This window comes from Chelmon rostratus, chromosome 18 (genome assembly GCF_017976325.1).
Source record: "Chelmon rostratus isolate fCheRos1 chromosome 18, fCheRos1.pri, whole genome shotgun sequence".
Taxonomy (NCBI): domain Eukaryota; kingdom Metazoa; phylum Chordata; class Actinopteri; order Chaetodontiformes; family Chaetodontidae; genus Chelmon; species Chelmon rostratus.
The window spans coordinates 11,681,311-11,700,893 of NC_055675.1; the positions used below are offsets into that span (position 1 = coordinate 11,681,311).

Sequence of the window (19,583 nt, forward strand, 5' to 3'; positions counted from 1 at the left end):
AAAAGTAGCTTATCACATCTGGATTTGAAGATAATTTTAGTGCTGCACTTCTACACCAGAGACAAAATTCACTCTTCAGATGGACATCTAAAAAGCCACCAATGCCTTTATTGTGTAGGAGAATACAATGTGTGTGTGCGTGTGTGTGTGTTTGTTTTTGTTCTGTCTGTGTGCGTTTCAATCATAAATATCTCATAGAGAGTTCTGTCTGCACATAGGGACACTTAGGCCCATTAGACTTGTGAAGAAATTGAATCTTTACAGCGCTGGGGCCATATAATTACTGTTAATTTAACGCTCAGATTCTCCATCATTAACTCCCACTCTTGAATACAGAACGAGGGACACGGAAACACAGACAGTATGCGTGTGGAACCGCAGCATGTGTTGACAGCATAGCCAGCCCTTTGACTGAATTAGCAGCGACCTCTTCGTCTTGTAAGAACAGGACTCGCATCATTTATGCATTATTAAGTCCTGTAATTGGGCAGCCAGTAGTTTGCATATTAGTCTATTAGGGTAATATGTTTTGCCCCTCTCAACACACGGATTGCCAGAGCCCCTGGCGACACATTTGGTAATTCTCAGAATTACACCCTAATCATTAACCAGTGTTCTTTCGATCCCTATAATTCTGTGTTCGTCAGTTTAAGTCTACACATCCACAGCTTGATTAGATTTTAAGTATTTATCAATTAGCCTATCACTTCCTACCTGGAATTTTTATTATGCTATGGTCTTTAATCAATTAACAGTACAAGGGAAATTTTATTGTCTTTGTGTGCATTGGGTATATCTATGAAACAAAAAATGTACACATATATTGTCATCGGTGCCCATGATGTTGCACGGCACCTCTGTTTGAAGGTGAAACTTGCATATTTTTTGTCCTTCCTTTAACCTCTTAATAGCTGTTATGTTTTACAGCCGGTGTCCCACTTTGAGCCAATAAAATCACATCTCCTAAATACCAGTAGTTGCCAAAGTAGGTCCAGGGACCCCCCAGGGGTCTAAAAGGGTTTCAGGGAGGCTCAACAGAATGAGGATTAGTTTTCATTTCAATATCATTGCATTGATTTTAAGATAGGACCAGCAGAAGTGCAAAATTAGTGCTTTGATGAATTCTCTCTGACTAAATCCGCTGTTATTTTCTTGCCAACAGTGCCAAGAGATGACAAAGTTGTAAGATCAGATGAGAGTTCTAAGTCGATGCCTCACATCCTTTACTTAAGTAAAAGTAGTAATACCACAGTGTAATCTTCCATTCATCTTACTCGAGTAAAACTATCATCCACAAAATGTACTTTTTAGTATTGAAAATAAGAGAACTGTTTGAAAGTGTAAAATTAATATACTATGTTTCTGGATTATTATTTAGCAGCAGCACCTTAATACTCCTTTTCAAGATACTGAGAATACTTTTGTATTTTTTGTAAGAGGCTTGGGAAACCAAGCATCGCGTGCCACTGTGGGTGCATCCATCTCAAAGTTTACCCAACAAGCAGGTGGAGGGGCGCACGGTGGGCGCAGAGCAGGCTGAAGGATCCATTCTTGCAGCCTCCTCTCTTTGGCCCCGTGCTGCCCTCTCCGCTCGCCCCCCATTATTTGTCCCGACGGCCGAGCGCGCGGCCCCAATGAGCCCTTTGGAACGGAACGAAAAGAAGGAGCGAATTGCAGCTGTGACGTGGGCGTTGTTCCATTCACCGCGTTCGCCATGGCAACGGGGCAGAGGCCCTGGAAGCACGCAGCCCCTCTCTCTGGACAGCGTCCTGAGGGCAGAGAGGCAGCTGGAAGTTTCTCCTCATGATCACTGCTTACTGTTTCGTGGCGCAAAAATGTGCCAAATGTTCTTCTTCAAATGCATGAAAACAAGACTAAATTAAAGTTTAGCAGTTTGGAGGATTTGGAAACCAAAAGTTCCATTCAATAACGCATTATTGCGGTCACTACACCAATTAATGAGCAAATTCTGTGTATCTTAAGCAACTTTTACGCAGCGTTTTGGCGCACGAAGCAAATATATGTGACCCACTGACCCAAATCAACGTTATCAAAGTACTCTAAACATAGAGGGAAATGTCTTTTTTCCTTTCCGTATAGCTGAGCTTGTTCTTTCCTGTGTTTACACTCCGCAGCCCGATTTCTCCCTCCACTTTGTACTCAAGCATGCTGCAGGACTGCTAGTATTGTTGGGCAGAGTGATTGGGGTTTCTGTACAATCTCCCGTGACCAATGAGCGGGGTGCTGTCAGGGGTAACCACATCTGTCAACCGTTCTTGGCCAATAAAGAGCGGAGCGAGGCGGACCACAGGTGCGCGCCTCTGCGTCCCCTTGGCACAGCGCCCGGGAGATGCTGGAGAGAGACGCCGAGCTGCCCCGTGGCGCAAAAGAGTTACTGTCAAAGGCAGCCTCCTTTTAACTCCAGCTACCACTCTGGCTCCGATAGTTATGGCGACCGCAACGTCCAACCACTACAGCGTCCTCACCACCCCCAGCAGCGCGCCGCCGCCGCACTCCGAGTCCGGGAGCATGCAGCAGGCGGCAGCGTACAGGGACGCGCACACCCTGCTCCAGAACGACTATAGCACGTTACCGGGCGGTGGACATCCGCTCAGCCACGCGCACCAGTGGATAACGGCGTTGTCTCACGGTGACGGCGGAGCGCCCTGGCCATCAAGTCCCCTCGGAGAACAGGACGTGAAGCCCGTACTGCACGACAGTGACCGAGAGGAGCTGCAGAACTCCAGCAGTCTGCAGCAACAGCAGCAGCAGCAGCAGCAGCAACAGCAACAGCGACACCCTCACCTAGCGCACCAGCAGGCGCATCACGACGCCAGAGCATGGCGAACCAGCACAGCCACCACGCACATCCCCGGTATGGCGACATCTGAGGGCCAGAGTCTGGTGTATTCCCAGTCCGGCTTCGGTCTGATGCCGGGGGGAGAGCAAGGGGGGATGCACCACCACCCCCTGCGGGACGAGGACCACCACAGCCACAGCCCGCACCTCAGCGAACATGGAGGCGGCCCTGGGGCCCACCAGCAGTCTCTCTCACACCATCACCAGCACGGGGGCCATCAGGACCAGTCAGACGAGGACACACCGACCTCCGACGAGTTGGAGCAGTTTGCCAAGCAGTTCAAACAGCGACGCATCAAGCTGGGCTTCACCCAGGCGGATGTGGGACTGGCTCTTGGGACGCTGTATGGAAACGTCTTTTCTCAGACCACCATTTGCAGATTCGAGGCGCTTCAGCTGAGCTTCAAAAACATGTGTAAACTCAAGCCCTTGTTGAACAAGTGGCTGGAGGAGGCGGACTCCACCTCGGGGAGCCCCACTAGCCTGGATAAAATCGCGGCACAGGGAAGGAAAAGGAAAAAGAGGACCTCCATCGAGGTGGGCGTCAAAGGGGCTCTGGAGAGCCATTTTCTCAAATGTCCAAAACCAGGAGCAGCGGAGATCAACTCCCTAGCGGACAGCCTGCAGCTGGAGAAGGAGGTGGTGAGGGTTTGGTTTTGTAACAGGCGGCAGAAGGAGAAGAGGATGACACCCGCTGGGGGACAGATACCAGGAGGAGAAGACATGTACGGGGACACCCCTCCTCACCACGGAGGACAAACCCCTGTGCAGTGACCCCAGGCCGTCATTCTGAGCAAAACAAGGACCCCGTAAGGAGGAATAATGCCTCCTTATTCGTTTGATTGTCTGTGCCGGACCGCTCGGAACTGGACCTCGGCCAGTTTAAACGTTGGACCCACGGACACACACGGTGGGGATATACAGTGGCACTCAAGCACTAAAAATACGCATAGTAGAGCGCTGTGTGGAGAGGTTTCATGTCGCGGAACTGCCAAGCAGATCGGGATACGGCTGCTGTGTGCAGCCCGAAAAAAAAACACCGAAAAAAAAAACGACATTGATGCGAAACGCTTTTCTATACCTTCAACCAAGACGCCGGTGTGTCATTATGTAACGTGTCATTAAAGAAAGGCAGAGTGTGATGCGGACACCAGGTGTCCGCAGGGGGGGACGTATAAAAACAAGCTTCGGTCTCGATGATAAGTCGCAGTCAGTGTGGGTAAATAAACGCCATCTTTCCATCATAACAAAAGCAACAGGGGTTCTTCGCAGCTTGTGGCAAGAGAGGGCTGAGATGGCAGACACCTGCTGTACAATGTTCAAAATTAAAGCCAGTACCAGCCAGCTGCTTTATTATTATTATTATTATTATTATTATTATTATTATTATTATTATTATTATTATTATTATTATTGGACAATTCTGATGATTAAACTAAATTTGATGTGATGTATTGATTGTAGTGTCAGCTGCAATCACAATTCATTTAAATTTAAATTATCGTTCCTTGCTTTAAAAATTGTAACACTCAGAATTTAGCTCGAAATTGACAGCTAAATAATAATGATAATAATAATAATTATATTAATAGTAATAAAGTGAATAATAATAAGACTGAGTATTGGTTTACTTTAACGCTTTTCTTTCTGTGCAGACATTTCTGTGCGCCTGTTTACAGTCTGTTTTTGCTGTTTGTTATTTCTGTACTTTTCCAAAATGCTGTGATGACAAAGACCGAGACTGTCCGGCTGGAACACTCAAAGCAGTCCAGCCCATCTTGCCTTCCTTTCCTAAGAAGAAAAAAAAAGAAAAACAAGCGAAAAACTGAATATATCCTGGTACCAGCTCTGGCCGCAGTGGCTCTACTACACTGTATGACTCATTGACTCACTGAGAGGACTATCTGTGGGATGTATCTCAATGCGTTTTTGTATGGCTTCGTTTGTTTGTATGTTTGTTTGTTTGTTCAGTTTTCTCTGTCGGTCTGTGCCAAAGCACAAACACAGACACGTGTTCTTGTGCCACTTAAATCCTGTGATTAATAACCTGATCTGACGGTGGAAGGTTATCGCCACTGGCTGGAGATTCATCCTCTGACTCGCAGCCGACAGAAAAATAGAGAAATTCAGAAACTCAAATCCAACTGAAGGATGTGGAGGAGTGCCGGGGAAATGTCATATTTCAACAGACCCGTGATATTAATTTTAAGGCTACGAGAGGTTTTGCGTTTCAAAAACTTTCTGATTAGGCTCAGTCAAAGCAGGACTATAACGAAACGCTTCACTCCCTTTTTAAAAATCCTTTCACCGCCTTTTATTCAAAATTAAGCATAATAATATTTTATGCAGTGTTTGGTAATAAGACCATCGCGGATTGTTCCTTATTTGATGGTCTATTGCGTAATAATCCCCCCCTTATTTAAATAAGGCCTAATATTTCTATTGTAATTCTGACTACGTCACAAATCCTTCATCTGAATTTGAGTTTTTATGGTGGGAAAAAAAATCAACAAAAACCAAAACAAAATAGCATTGACCTGAAATCTGTGATCATACGAAGAGGGGAAAGAAATCAAAGATTGCACAATTTCTATATGCTTTTTGTCATTAAATCGTATTTGTTTTCTATAACACTCGGTCTCTGCACGTTTATTGAGCCTCAGGAAAAGAAGCAACTCTTCTTCTTCTTCTTCTTCTTCTTCTTCTTCTTCTTTTTCTTCTTCTTCTTTTTCTTCTTCTTCTTCTCCTCCTCCTCCTCCTTCCTGTGCGCGGCCTCGCATTGTAATTGCGGATTTTATCAATGCGTCTCGGTAGCTTGAAACGGTCCTCCAGCTGCTTCGCTGAAGTGTTTACCGCCGCTGATCTGCGCCGATACGGCTGCGTGGAGAGATACCCGTGAAGATGCGCGCACAGCCGGCCTGGACGTGCAGCACAGCGCAGCGTCAATTCAGATTTCCATCAGAATGAATATGAAAACTGATTGACAGTTATGACGAGACGTGATTTAAAATATGAGAACAATTAAAGCGTCTCTGCAGGCCTGCGTTTAAACGGTGTCTTAAAAAGGTGTAAACAGCAAGCTACTGTAGGCCCATAACTGCAGGTGCATGCATTATAAACTAGATTTATAATCTGGCCTGCTGCCGTCATTACACATCCTTAATAATTAGAAACATGCTCCATTTATCATTTCCATGTCATAGGAAATAATTTGAATAGTGTCAGAAAGGCTTAATATGTGTGCAGACACATTTCACACTGAAACATGAATTCAGATAATCAGTAGTTGATCAGGCCTGTATTAAAGAGGAGCCTGTGAGCACATTCAGACTGAGGCTCTCCCTTGTTTTCTGACATTTTTGAGGGTTTCGTTGCTATTTTGTTGCTCGCCTTTCATCCACTTAACTTGCCAGAAATAGGTTTTCATGTTCTTCATGACTATATGTTTTTTTTTTCTTCACCTCATGTCCTGTGTTTCCTGCTGGATGCTCGGAGGCCAAATCAGAAACAGTCTGCTGCTGCCACCTAGTGGCTGTGAGCAGGCTGAAGGCAGGCAGTGCCTGATGACAAGTGAATGTGTCTTTTCTGAATGAGACAATGCTCTTTTCTAAATTCACCTTATCACCAGGACCATAGCTACCATTTAGGACAATGAGTCCTCTTTATTTTTTTTTTCTGGGTATCAACCCAGCAGCAGTTTGAAATTTATACACTTTGTAGACAAATTCCAGTATTTTTCCACCAAAGTCAGTACTTGGCGGCGTGACGAAGCCTTTGAGACTTGAAGAATTTTGAACTTATGTTCCATAAACTTATGTATACGTTTGGAGATGAAACGCTTTATTTTACAGGTCTGTAATTCCTAATAATTTCACAGAAAGTTTCCTGCAAAGAATTATGTCATCTGGTACTAATTAAAGGGGAAATCATCACAGAGTTCAAAGACATAGTATATAGTGCATCATTTTGAGTTTCGTCGCTTATGTTGAATTTACAAGCAGCTGCTGAATTTTAAAGGAATTTCTTTAAATTCAACAACGCGACCTCAGATCCTGAATACACCAATGTTTATTTCTTATGACTCTTAAAATCTAGAAACACGTTGGCCCACTGAGCCATTGGCTCAGTGGGCTTTATAATATGAACAAAATTATATTATTAAACACTAATTGAGAATGAGAACAGTGTCATAGAGAGTTAATGAAAAATTTTCATTTCTATGTTTTTTAATTTATGACCAATCCAGTTCGAAACAACTAGAAAGAAATCAGGCAATGACAGGCTTCAAATTTCCTCTCAAACAGGCCTGTTTGCTACTGCTCATTTCATTGTCTCACCTATACGTTTAATAACCAGGCTTTTACTTTGGAATCTGAGCCGATATGTGCAATATGAGGGCAAAGGGCGAGAGAGACAGATATGAGAAAGGAAAAAAGGGGAGGGGGGGGACATGAATATTTGTGGGTCTGGAGTGTATGTGCATATGTATATGTGTGTGTGTGTGTGTGTGTGTGTGTTTGTGTGTGTGTGTGTGTGTGTGTTAAGCCAGGTCTAAACCCAGCTCTCTGGAGGACCCTGTTGCCTGGATTCTGTCCTATCAGCAGGCGACCATCTGCCCTCCTCCCGGCCCTCTCGCTCGTACAGGCATCCTTTGCATTATTCATATTTTTACACACACACAGACACACACACACACACACACAGACACACACAGACACATACACACAAAGGCACATTCACTCCTCCCTGCACACAACCTCCCACCTCACACATCATGCACACAGCCACGTGTTAGACAGCCAGCCACACTCACACACACACACACACACACACACACACACAGCTGCTGCCTCTGACACTGTACGCCATCTCTGACTCACCAGAGATGGTTTATGGGCTGGTTTCATTGTCAGCTCTGAATTGTCTCCTCGGTCTTGTGTGGAAGGGATCTCCCAGGGATTCTGCACAATGGCCACAGAAATGCAACCAGCCAAAGTCATCAAATATCATTCATCTGCTCGCGGCCGTTTGTCTCTTTTCTCACCCGAGCCCACGCTCCGTCTCCACGGTGGTGCTCCAGCAACTTGCTCTCTCTCACTCTCTGTCCTCCGTCCCTCTCTCTCTCTCTCTGTTTATCCTGAGCTCCAGAACAAGCACAAAGAAAAGGGCAGAGAGCTAATTCTTCAGCATTGTTGGGTGGGCTTAGTATTGTCATATGGTAGCAAGCACAGAGGGAGAGGGATTACGAGACAGACACTGTACTGTGTGTGCCGGAGTAGGTCCACCTCTAAAAACTGTTGGCACAGAGCAGTTTTTCGAAGGTAGATTCGACTTCTCATGCACGTTTCAACACTAAATATGCAGAATAACTGACAGAAAACGAGGAAAATACCACAGCTATATTTAATGAAATATCAAGAGTAATCCATTGTCATACAGCTTTTTATCTCTAGGTATGATACATTCATAAGAACCTTTTTTTTAATGGTACAGAGCATTTTCTCTTAGATCATGTTCGCATATTCATTTTTTTTTTTTTTTACGGCTGTCTTATTTACAGTTTGATGATATTCCACAAGTGTTTCAGCACACACACACAACACCACGAGAAAAGTATGCATTATGGCTTCTACTGTCTACAAGCAGAGATCTGGATGGGAGAGCGACACACATGACAGGGCTGAACCCCCGACCCCTGACCTCTGACTGCTGAGGAACACCGAGACGAATGAAGCTGACCTGGAAGGGCTGTTCCAGATTTTCCTGCAACTGGGCGAGTTTGCAAGAGGGGTTAAAGAAGGTGATCGTCAGCTGATCAACAGGATGACTGAGCTCACGGTGCAGATCGGAGCTCTGGTGGTCAATATTCTCTGTTTTTTTCATGGACATGAAGCTCTGCAGAGTAAAACTTCCCGAAGCTTTTTCATGACTTGCAGCAGATGAGGGACTGGAATATTTTAAGACAATATTGATAGAACATGAATTTTAACATTTATCAAATGACACCTCAAAACATGGACATACATGCAAGTATGGCAGCGACGGGCAACGTGAAAAAAAATGCGGTTGGTCGTCAGAGAATCTACGGTATTGCACTAATACACATATCAATACATTTGATTGATAGGAACGCTCAGCCACGGAAGAAAACGCATGTAAACATAAGAAGAAAAGTGCAAACAACAAACAATATTATTGTTTCTTAAATTCAAGCACAGCCACCATCAAAATCAATCATATAAACAACATAAAATAAATAAATAACAAATCAATGGCGTCTTAAACGTCATATAAGTCGTATGCTGGCTCTGGTTTAAAGTAAACAGCTTTAGGAGTCAGTTTCCATAAGGCTAAATCTGACGATGATGAGAGAAGGCAAGAACATGCAGGCAAAGGGTTTTAAGACACAGTATGAAGTATGTTTTGTTTTGTTTTTTTAAGCAGAAAAGCCAGAATGCAGCCACACAGAGGAGAAAGGTGAACCTTGCTGTCGTTAAATCATCGTCATATTCTTTATCAAAACCGTCATCGACATCAGGTCGACACCAGAGTCATGATGCTTTTATAGCCTTATAAGTGTTAGAAGTCTATTTATGACACCATATTGTTATTTATTATTGTCATTATTATTTCACAACATCCTGATACACATTATGCTACATATTTTTAGCTCTTTATAAATTTCATTTTTGTGCACAATCTGGCTGGATTTTTGAGGCCAGCTGTCGACATCATGTTGGCCAATATTCATTCTTTAAAACAGAAGAACATCATTAATTTGGTTAACAAAGAACTGAGACTAAGACGTGTAGTGAGCGAAGTGGTTCGCATTCTGGTGGACAAACGATGTAAATGTCAAAGATAAATGTTTGCGAATTACCTCAAATGTGTGTTTGCCATTTTTGTACCGTAACCTCTTCATGCTTCTCGGCTGACATGCTACGCCAACGCTAATGCTGCATATCTGCATTAAAGCGTGGTGACACCAGCATTTAAAGCTGAGAAATACTCATTCCAATGGAATCAAGCGAATTCAATCTACGCGACTTTTTAGCATCGTTGTTCAACGATGCTTAACTTTGACCTGCAAATTTGCGCCGCTGACCAATAGCAAGATGTCTTGACAGAGCTGACCTTTGAGAGAACGGCAAGCCAAAGAGTCCAAAATGGAGGATGCTATCATAGCTCCGTTAGGTGCTGCACCTTTCACTTACATTTAACCTGCTCTGCATACGAACTGTTCCATGAAAGAGGAATGTGTGCAGACAGGCGTTAATGGTAAAAATACATCTTTTAGTTACCTGTCCTGTTAGCAAAGGAGCTAAGCAAGTGGCCTAACGAGTTTGCTAACCGACCACTGGCTAGCAAGAGTTAGCTCGTCAGCTATGGCAATTCACCAACTAGCCCTGCCACAACATCACCGAGCTCCTAGAACCAAATATTTCGGAAAAACATGTGGTAATGCATGTGTAACATGTGTAACATATGTGCTAATATCGGCCGATATACTGGCCTCTAATCACAAGCCTCAGCGACGGCCATGTGAAGACCCCGTTCACTCCGAACATGTACTCTGTTGTAAGTCGGACCACGAATAAGAAGCAGCAGCATCATCACTGTAACCGCCACACTGTCACTACTGGCTTTTCCACCATCTGAACAATATTGAAATCATGACAGTCTGTGAGTGTGTGTGTGTGTGTGTGTGTCATCATGTCATCATCCATGCACAGAGGGTGACTCATCCACGCGCAGCAGCAGCAGCATGGACAGAAGCATACACACTGTACACCCCTTGCTTGCATCCATACGAGCAGCTTTAACACACAGTGTGTTGGTGCGTGCATTTGCTGAGCGACAAACACACGTAAAAACCTGCGCCTAACCATCACACCCCACCAGCTAACCGGCAGCCTAACCCAACATTAGGGGCGAACAGGCCCTTATTGCTTTTGCGTCACGTTCTCTGAGCAATCCGTCGTTTTGAATCATGGTGTGAGTCTGATTGGCTACATCTTTGGGCGGCTGAGTTGGCCAGAGGCACCGACAAATAAACATCAAACTTAATGAAGGAGCCAGCGAAGAAAGGGACATAAGGTGAAGTGTAAAGGGAGACTTTCATTGGCACGTACCAGCCATGCACTTCATTCAGACGATATATGTGTTTCATCTACTTCTACATGATTGTTTGCTTCGCTCTCTATGCGTGAATGTAGTATGTCTATTTGACCTAAAGCTGCTGTCCTCAATGACAATCCAAACAATGTACATGCTGTCATATTATGCGTCCAAAGTGGGGAAAAAATGAGTTTTTTTGGGAAAATAACTGTCTTAATAAGACAAATGATAGTTTCAAAGTGCTTATGGCAGATTGTAGTTCACCATCCATTATCTTCCACAAAATCTTACTGCATTATTTAAATATGGGCAGCAGACATTACTGTAATATCCCAGTTGTGTTGACAGATACATACAGTACAGGAAGTCAAAGGGTCCTCATACTGATCCTAGACCAGCAGAGTGCTTATTTATGTCCAACACAAAAGGGATTTCATAGGAGACACAGCACCAGTATTTACACCATATGACAGAGGGGATGATTCTATATTTGCAGGCTATCTATACTATTTATACTCATATATAATTAAATATTCTATCCATTAAATCTGAGAACTGATTCAGATCCATTTATATATTTACACTGACTTGTATTCGTTCACATAAATCCTGTACAGATCCCTACGTGTCACTGTCGTATCAATACAAGGCGTTAAGGGTTCAGTAAGTCAAAACACACACAAGGCCGGGTGGTGCGAGTTGCTACAAGGGACAGCGGGGAGGTCACGCACACACGTAGTTGCCATGGTTACGACTGGGAGCTGTGACTGCAGATGGTTGTCGACCACGTGGAGGAGTTTCTCAGCAGCGGCGTCATTTACTCCTGGTTTCTCTGGGTCTGATTTTGAATCGTGCTCTGGCTCTCTATTCTCTCCACCTCCACTGCGACTTTCCCGCTCCTTCGCTCCTCTTCTTCCCTTCACCTGGCACCTCTGAGCTACGCTGCACTCCCTCCCCCCTCCACCGCAGCCATTCCTCTGCTACAGTGTGCAAGTTAAACCTCTAGGTCCTCAACTTCTCTGCTGACACAGAAACACTCCCCAGTTATGTTCTGTTCAAAGAGGTAGGGGGCATGTGCACAGGTGGGATGCAGCGCCCTCCTGTGGTGTGCGGATATGTGGCGTGTACCGTACGTGTGTCAACACTTGAGCTGGTCGATTTCAGAGCACTCTGTGTCCATGTCGGAGTCATACAGCGAGTGGCCGGTAGGGTCGCTGTCGGGCGACGGCGGGTCCTGTGGCGTGTGAGTGCGAGAAGTGTGCGTGTGCGTGTGATCCTGGAAAGTGTCTGTGCGGGAGTAGAGGCCCAGGTCGGGGAGTTTACAGGCCGAGTCGCTGCCCTCGGTGGTGTCGTTGTAGCAGAGGTCCTCCAGGTCCACGAACCACTCGGGCCAGAAGCGCCGGCGGATGCGCTCGCAGTACATGGCCAGGTTGATCAGCTCACCTGAAGGAGACGGACAGGTGAGCGGGTGGAAATGTAACGCAAAGCTAGTGATGAATACAACAAAATGATTTGTTAATCTACAGAAACAATCTTCAAGCAATAATACCAAACATTATCTGATTCCACCTTCTAAACTGTGGAGATTTGCTTCTTTTCTTTGTCTTATGTGGTAATAAACAGATTATTTCTATGTTTTTTTAGTGCTGACTGGACAAAACAGGCATTTTGAAGGCATCATGTTGGGCTATGGGAAAATGTGAAGGTATTTTATCAGCCAAACGATTCATTGATTTGTCAATGCAATAATTTGTAATTAATCAATAAATAATCGTTAGCTGCAGCCTTAACTTTGAATTTCTTAGTCCAGGGGTTTCCAAAGTGGGGGTAACCTACTGAGGGGTTGTGAGATGATTAACAAGAGAGAAAGAATGAGGAAAGATATTTCTGCTACAGAAAATTAGAGTTATTTTTGAATGAAATCTTAGCTTCCCTCTTGTGAAATGCTGGAGGAGTTTTGCCTCATCAGAGAAACATGATTATACTGAACATAGCATATGCAAAATATCATGGCAGATGACATTTAATTGATTTAGAACATTTTACTTGATGTTTTAACGTTGACCTCACAGTGTATAGACTCACAGATTTAGCAAGAAAGGGGTTCATTCTTTATAAGAGATACAATAGGTACTAGCTGTCCTCCTGACTAGACACTGGCAGGGATATGAGAGAAGCTACAGTATGTTTCTTTATACTATAGGTGGATGGCTGGAATTACGTTGTAGATTTCTTTGTCACTGAACTCACCTTTGATTAGCTGCTCCGGCCGTGTTCCTGGTAGCGTCCACATAGCGGGCGCCAGGTGGCTGAACACTGCAGCGTCTACTGTCGAAAGCTTAGAGCCCATAAGATACTTCTTATCACCTTAGACGGCACACAGAAAAAAAAAAGATATGTCAAATTCTAACAATATGTCACAAAAATAGACTTCCTGTGCAGATGATATTCCTCTCTTAAAGGAACATTTCACCTCTTCGGAAAATATTCTTATTCACTTTCAAGATTCAGATAACAACAGACAAACTGGGGTTTTGCAGGGGGTTTCAACTGTTATTCAAATGTTATTTTAAGTATTCACATATATACATACATTTTGTACAGAAAATGTACAAGTGCACAGAAAAATCTCTTCTGACAACAAAGTCAAAGGCATCAGAGATCAATTGATGCCTTCAGGGCTGTAAAACCTTAGCTTGCACTGTCTGTAATAGCCAAACAACACTTCCCACCACTTGCACGCTGTCAGATCTGTCTCTCTTGCATCTCCCTCCACAAACTGCCAGAGGTTACGTATTGATTCTAGACTGCGATGCTGCGTTTTCACCACAGGAGGTCAGTATTTTGCTCTGTTTGTTTGGAGCCCCTGCTGTCCCTTAACAAGTACAAACGTGATGTTGCTGGTTATAGTTCTCAAGGCACACTTTGAAAAGCCATTGCAATGGTTTCACTTTCCCAATAAACCTGTTTATTTGCCTCCAGGGCGAAGTATGGGAACACGCAGGCGACACAGATTGTGACAAAACTTCCCAGTTAGAAAAAGAGCATCTGTAAATGGCTTCAGATACAGAGTACAAGGCTTTCATATGGCCAAATTTAAGATGGCTGGTTTGTTTGGGTTAAGTCGCACCTTTAAACTCCCCCAGTCAATCACTCCTGCACACAAGTTATAATAGATTCTAATGCCCCACATGACAAGCATCATTATTGTCACCTAGTAGGGTGGCCAAGGTGCGCATGTCCTTCTCCATCAGGGCGTAGACCTCCTCCTTAGAGAAGCGCCCAATCCCGTGGCCGTACATCTCCCTCTTGACGATCCCGCCTGTCAGGTGACTCAGGATCCACTTGAGTAAGTCACTCAGCGGCCCGCTCACTGACAGCATCTTCTGGGTCTCCTCCAGGTTGTCCACCCACTGACAGTAAGCTATGGTCCTGCAGCACAAACACACACTCAGCTCAGGACCAGAACTGCTACTGCAGCTAATGTTATGACTGCTAAGAGGAGGAAGAAGGAGAAAAAGTCAACATAGGAGGGTGAGTGCTAATACTCGACTGAATCCTGCAAAACACACAACACTCATGCAGCTGGAAAAAACACTTGTTTTAAGGGTCTTAATGCTGGAAATGACTGAACATTCATCATTGATAACAACCTTCTCGGCAATCTGGCCCAGAAAATATGCAAGACCCCACAGTTTCTACCTGAAACCCTCCTCTGCTGCCTCAGCCCCTTTCCCTCCTCCTGATCCTGCTCCTTATAAACAAACTGGACTGTACCAAGACAAGAAAAAAACACAGTTTGAACTTCACCACCCCCTCACCAGTAGAAATGCTCCTCCACCATTTTGGTGATGGCGCGAGACATGGCCTTCTCCTGCGGCGTCAGGCTCTTGTTGAGGCTGGCGCCCAGCCTCTCCTCCAGGAAGTCGATGATGAATTCGGTGCCGCACACCTGCTCCTGGTTGTATTCGATCCACGGCATCTTTCCCTGTGGCGAAAGCTTCCCATCAAAGTAGTTCTGCGGGGGATAAAGGATTCAGGAAATGTGGGGGCATTCGAAAAAGGAGAGGAGCGAGGGAGGAAAACAATGATAGAGGAGAAGATGTTAACAATGCAGAGGAGAGAAAGCAGTTGGTGATGCGTGTTAAGTGCATTAAATTGGAAGTGGATCAAGACAAAACATTTAAATGAAATTTTAATAATCCCCTGCAGGATCTGAGTGACTGTAGCAATAATGAATTAATCACACGCAAAAGTAACTACAACAAAAGAACAAACTGGGGATTTTTTCCCACCAAGAAATGAGGCTTAAAACATCCCCACACTCAACAGTTAATATTCACTGTTAGTTAGTCCCTGCAGAAGAACAACAGAAAAACAGATGAAGCATGACCACAGTTCTACCTGGTAGGGCAGGTCCACCATACGGAGGTAGGTCTCCAACTTAAGGCAGAAAGGGGACAGGGACGGGGCGCCGGTTTTGGGCCTGGAGAACTGGTGGAGTATGATGGCATCTTTAGAGTCCAGCTCTTCCTCCTTTCTGTGTGGAGGAGAAGGAGGAGAAGGAGAAGGCTTGAGAAAACAAACTGTGTTCATGTGCATGCTTTTGGACACATCATTAGTGACATGAAGGCGACTTGCCTTCCTTTTGGGGACAAAAACCACGTTGTCACAACACTGAAAATGCATTTTAAGGTTAGGCTTCGGGTTAGGTATCTAGAGGTAATGGCTAGGACTGCAATTAACTCATTTTTTCATTAGCAAATAACATACCAATTATTTTCTCCATTAATCAATTAATGTCTTGTTTTGTCCAAACAGATCTTCAATTCACTATTACAAAGGAGACAAAGAAAACCTGCAAATATTCACATCTGGAACCAGAACAGAAGCTGCAACCAGTGATTTTTTGGTATTTTGGCTAAGAAAAAAAAGACTTTAACGATCAGTTATCAAAATTGTTGCAGATTGATTTAATTCATTCTATTCATTGACTAATCAACTTATTGACGAATTGTCTCAGCTCTGGTTATTGCTAAAGGCTGGGCTGGGCTGGGTAACCAAACAGGCAAACCAGACAACCTGCGTCAGCCACAAACCCTGAGAGGCCCCAAAACGCTCAGGTGCCTGCAAGTGGGCACCACTGAAGTATAATATTAACTTAAGCAACTTGGGCATCTTTCATTTATTTTGTGGCCCTGTCTTGTAGACGGTTGTAAAAATTATAGTTTAACCAAATTATTTATCCAGCTGCACTGGTTGCACTGGGCTGACATACAGTACTTCATAGTTAAACATTTTGGGATGTGCACTCCTCCAATGAGGGGAGAAGACTGATACCACTCTTACATCTGTCCATCAGCTAAAGATAAGGCTAACCAGCAGTTGGTTACCTTAGCTTGGCACTAAGGCCGGAAACTTTTAGCTGATCCTCGCGACCTCAAATGGTGTTATGCCAATCAGGGTCCTCACACGGATAGGAGTACAAGGAAACGTGTGTGTGTGTGTGTGTGTGTGTGTGTGTGTGTGTGTGTGTGTGTGTGTGCGGATTGGGCTATCACGTGAATGACTGAATAAATCAAATGATCTGCCACCAGGGTCCTTGGGCAGGCCCTGATCCTGCTCATCAGCCCCCGGGGGCGTGTTCACAAGCCCAGGGGGAAGCTGCAGTGTGAAAATACTGAAGCACACCCTCCTGTGAGAGATCGTGGTGCATTCACGTGACTACTGTTGCAGGCTACTTCACGGCCGGCGGCCGGCAGAGTCACGGGGAGCTGTCCGGCCTGTGAGGTGCTGAAGCGTACAAACAAGCCTCCCAGCAGAGGAGCTGTCTATTCCTGCGTGGTGCTGAAAATACCCGCTCACTCACTGCAACGAGTTCATGTCAATAACATAGAAAAACACACAGGGAAGCCTCGCATTCACATGGAGACACAGAGCTGCAATATTAAACGTCAAACTGGAGGAAAAAAACAACCGCAAGAGGGAAGAAAAACATGTCCAGCCCGCCGGGATCAACTCCATCCAAATGAGTACTTCACTGCACAACAATCAGCCTGCATTTGCGTATAAAAATCGACCCGGAAAATCACTTTAATGTTCCGAACGGGGCTAAAAATCCAGCCTGAGGTATATTAACTGTGCTTTAGGAGGCGGGCCTGGACTGCAGGCAACCCGAGATCCTTTAAACACAACAGACTCTGACCCCACTGAGCCGATCATCAACACAAACCTGGCTGTCACGTTATCATTTCCTTTGTCAGTGCCGAGCCTGCCAGCTGTGAAAACCTGCTAACATTATGGGTTTTTTGTTCCTATGACTGCAGCGCTGTGGACTGGAACCAAACATGTACATCATGTCGCCTTGTCCTTGAAATACAGAATGAAAGTGACCTCTGTCACAGTCAGTTCATATGACACCGGAGCTGTTAGAAACAGGCCACACAGAACAGCCCCTCAGCAAGCAAACAGACATGAGAAATCTTTTTCTGATCGTTTTGATTGATTCGAGATCAAAATATGAGCCGCGACCCCTGCTGCAGGTCGCTCGTGTCATTAATCCACGAAAACAAGCCAATAAAGGCGAAAATGGCCTAATCAGTGTGTTTATGAGGAGGGGGTTGGGAGGGGTTGGGGTCTCCGTTACATCACAATCCACCCACTCACGATTCCTTATTCTCCACTCACTCCGCTCTCACCCCGCCCAACCCGACAAGATTAAGTAATATCAAACCCCAGCGCAGATACAGCAGCCCGGGGAGGTCTGGGCTCAAAATCTGATCCCAATAAGACGAGCAGTGAGCGTTCAGAGGCCTGACTGTGGAAAGTGATGACGACCCTGCCTCCTCCGGCAGCCTCCGTGTTGTTGTACCTGATGGCCAGCAATTCGTGCAGCAAATAAGCAGCAGCGGCGAGCAGAGCCCCTCCGGTCAAATACAGCGTCTTCCGCCACCACGAGTCCGAGCCCAAAGCTGACATTATCCCGCCGTAGTCCTGCAGTGGGTAGGCGATGATGTACCCATAAAACGAGAGCTGCTCATCGGAGCCCGGCAGGCCGGAGGAGAAGCTCTGGTTCTGGCCAAGATCAACCACACACGACCGCGTCCAGGCGAGCCCGACGCGCCAGTACATGCTCTCTGTCTCCGGCCACTTTCCGCCTCACTTTGGCAGCTCGGGGCTTCATCGGAGGGGGCTTCATGGGTGCAGAGGGCTGCAGGTGCGGGGCGACTGGCCGAGGAACAGCCGACTGGGAACAGGCGTCCCGCCCGGAGCTTGTCCCCGCAGCGGGGTCGACATCCTCCGCAGCCCGCTCGGAGCTCGCTGGTTGCAGCCTCCCTCCTGCCACTGCACAGTCAGACAAGAGAACGACAAGGCTTCCGGTCGGGTCTTTTCACAATAAAAGCCGTGGATTATGTGCTCGCAACATGTGCATAAAACTGTAAATACCTTCACACAGTTTGTTTCAGATAGTTGATAAATTACCAGCCAGGCAAATTGACCCTGGACTCCTGGAGGGACCCCGGACACCACAGGAGCCACAAGTCCCAGATTCACTTTGTGGTAATTTGACCACCAACCTTGAAGGCTGTAGTTTGATTGACAAGAAGAGGTGACAGTTTAAACAATGCAGATATTCAGAGGGACAGATATGAGTGGGGCCCAAGGGCCTTTCAGTGAGGGGCAACTGGACCATGATAAGACTAATACATACTGACATAGCCTACTAGTTTTAGGCCTATAGAGTTACTATCATCTACTATGACTACTAATAATAACAAGAGCATGTATCAAAGTGGAGGAGAACAGATTTTTGGGAGCAAAGGGAAAGGCATAAAACAACATATGGAGAATAAAGAATGAAGAACAGCTTTTCAGGCCTAACTATATTAGGTTATGAGTGTTGCAAAAATTATTTTTGCCTTAAATTTCTTCACCCACATGACGTTTATCATCAAGGATTATCTCCATTAAAACATGACATCTTTAAAGAAATGGACTTTTCGCACAGCAGACATTTTTTTACTCGTCATAGTAGGAAAAGCGCATTCAAGTGTCCCAGTAAGTCATGGTAGTGAGCCAGCATGAAGAATAGCAGGACCCTGAAACTGAAGCAGATAAACTGACCCATCTCCCTCTTAATCTGAGAACTTTGCTACTTTACCTTTTCCTCCCCCTTGAATTAAAAATATGGGGTTTTATTTTGAAGGAGAAAGGCTGCAGCTTGCAGTCGTTTTTATGCTGATGACAAACTCAAGTGATGTCACGAGGACTGACTGTACCCCATGATACAAACTCCTACAGGCAACCAGAGGTAAATACATCCTCTGATACCATTCAGTGTCTCAATTTAGACTTTCTTAACCACAAGCTGGAGAAAAATGTCGAATTTATTTTGTGCACCGTGTCTTCTTTCACTCAAAGCTCTCTGTTTCTACAGCTATAGACCTTTTTATGTCAAAGCTGGTACATAATATCTCAAGTATTCTTTGTGATCTGCCACTAGGGGTCCTACCACAGTCATTGTACTTAAGTGACATTGACGTTAGGTAAAAGGACTGAACATGACTTTTGTAACATGCTGGAAGATTCCCCCAAGTCCATATGAA

At 45.0% G+C, this 19,583-nt stretch overlaps 2 protein-coding genes across 2 annotated transcripts; one reads left to right on the top strand and one right to left on the bottom strand.

The window, feature by feature from the left end:
* The first annotated feature begins 2,232 nt into the window (after window positions 1-2,232).
* On the top strand, window positions 2,233-3,633 carry pou3f2a (POU class 3 homeobox 2a). Its single transcript, XM_041959019.1, has one exon. The coding sequence runs from the start codon at window positions 2,233-2,235 to the stop codon at window positions 3,631-3,633; it is 1,401 nt and encodes a 466-aa protein (XP_041814953.1).
* A 6,823-nt stretch (window positions 3,634-10,456) lies between these two features.
* faxca (failed axon connections homolog, metaxin like GST domain containing a) lies at window positions 10,457-18,273 on the bottom strand. Its single transcript, XM_041958875.1, has 6 exons — window positions 17,849-18,273; window positions 15,382-15,517; window positions 14,799-14,995; window positions 14,192-14,409; window positions 13,228-13,344; window positions 10,457-12,420 (listed from the first exon to the last, which is right to left on the bottom strand). The coding sequence occupies exons 1-6, from the start codon at window positions 18,106-18,108 to the stop codon at window positions 12,116-12,118; spliced, it is 1,233 nt and encodes a 410-aa protein (XP_041814809.1). The 5' UTR covers window positions 18,109-18,273; the 3' UTR covers window positions 10,457-12,115.
* Between the last annotated feature and the right edge of the window lie 1,310 nt (window positions 18,274-19,583).

Excerpts from the sequence above, each read along its gene's own strand:
- faxca (XM_041958875.1), bottom strand. The coding sequence starts at position 18,108 with ATGTACTGGCGCGTCGGGCTCGCCTGGACGCGGTCGTGTGTGGTTGAT. Across the intron at positions 15,518-17,848 it reads CACGAATTGCTGGCCATCAG|AAAGGAGGAAGAGCTGGACT; the intron begins GTACAACAACAC and ends TCCTCCACACAG. Across the intron at positions 13,345-14,191 it reads CACCTTGGCCACCCTACTAG|GTGATAAGAAGTATCTTATG; the intron begins GTGACAATAATG and ends GTGCCGTCTAAG.
- pou3f2a (XM_041959019.1), top strand. The coding sequence starts at position 2,233 with ATGAGCGGGGTGCTGTCAGGGGTAACCACATCTGTCAACCGTTCTTGG.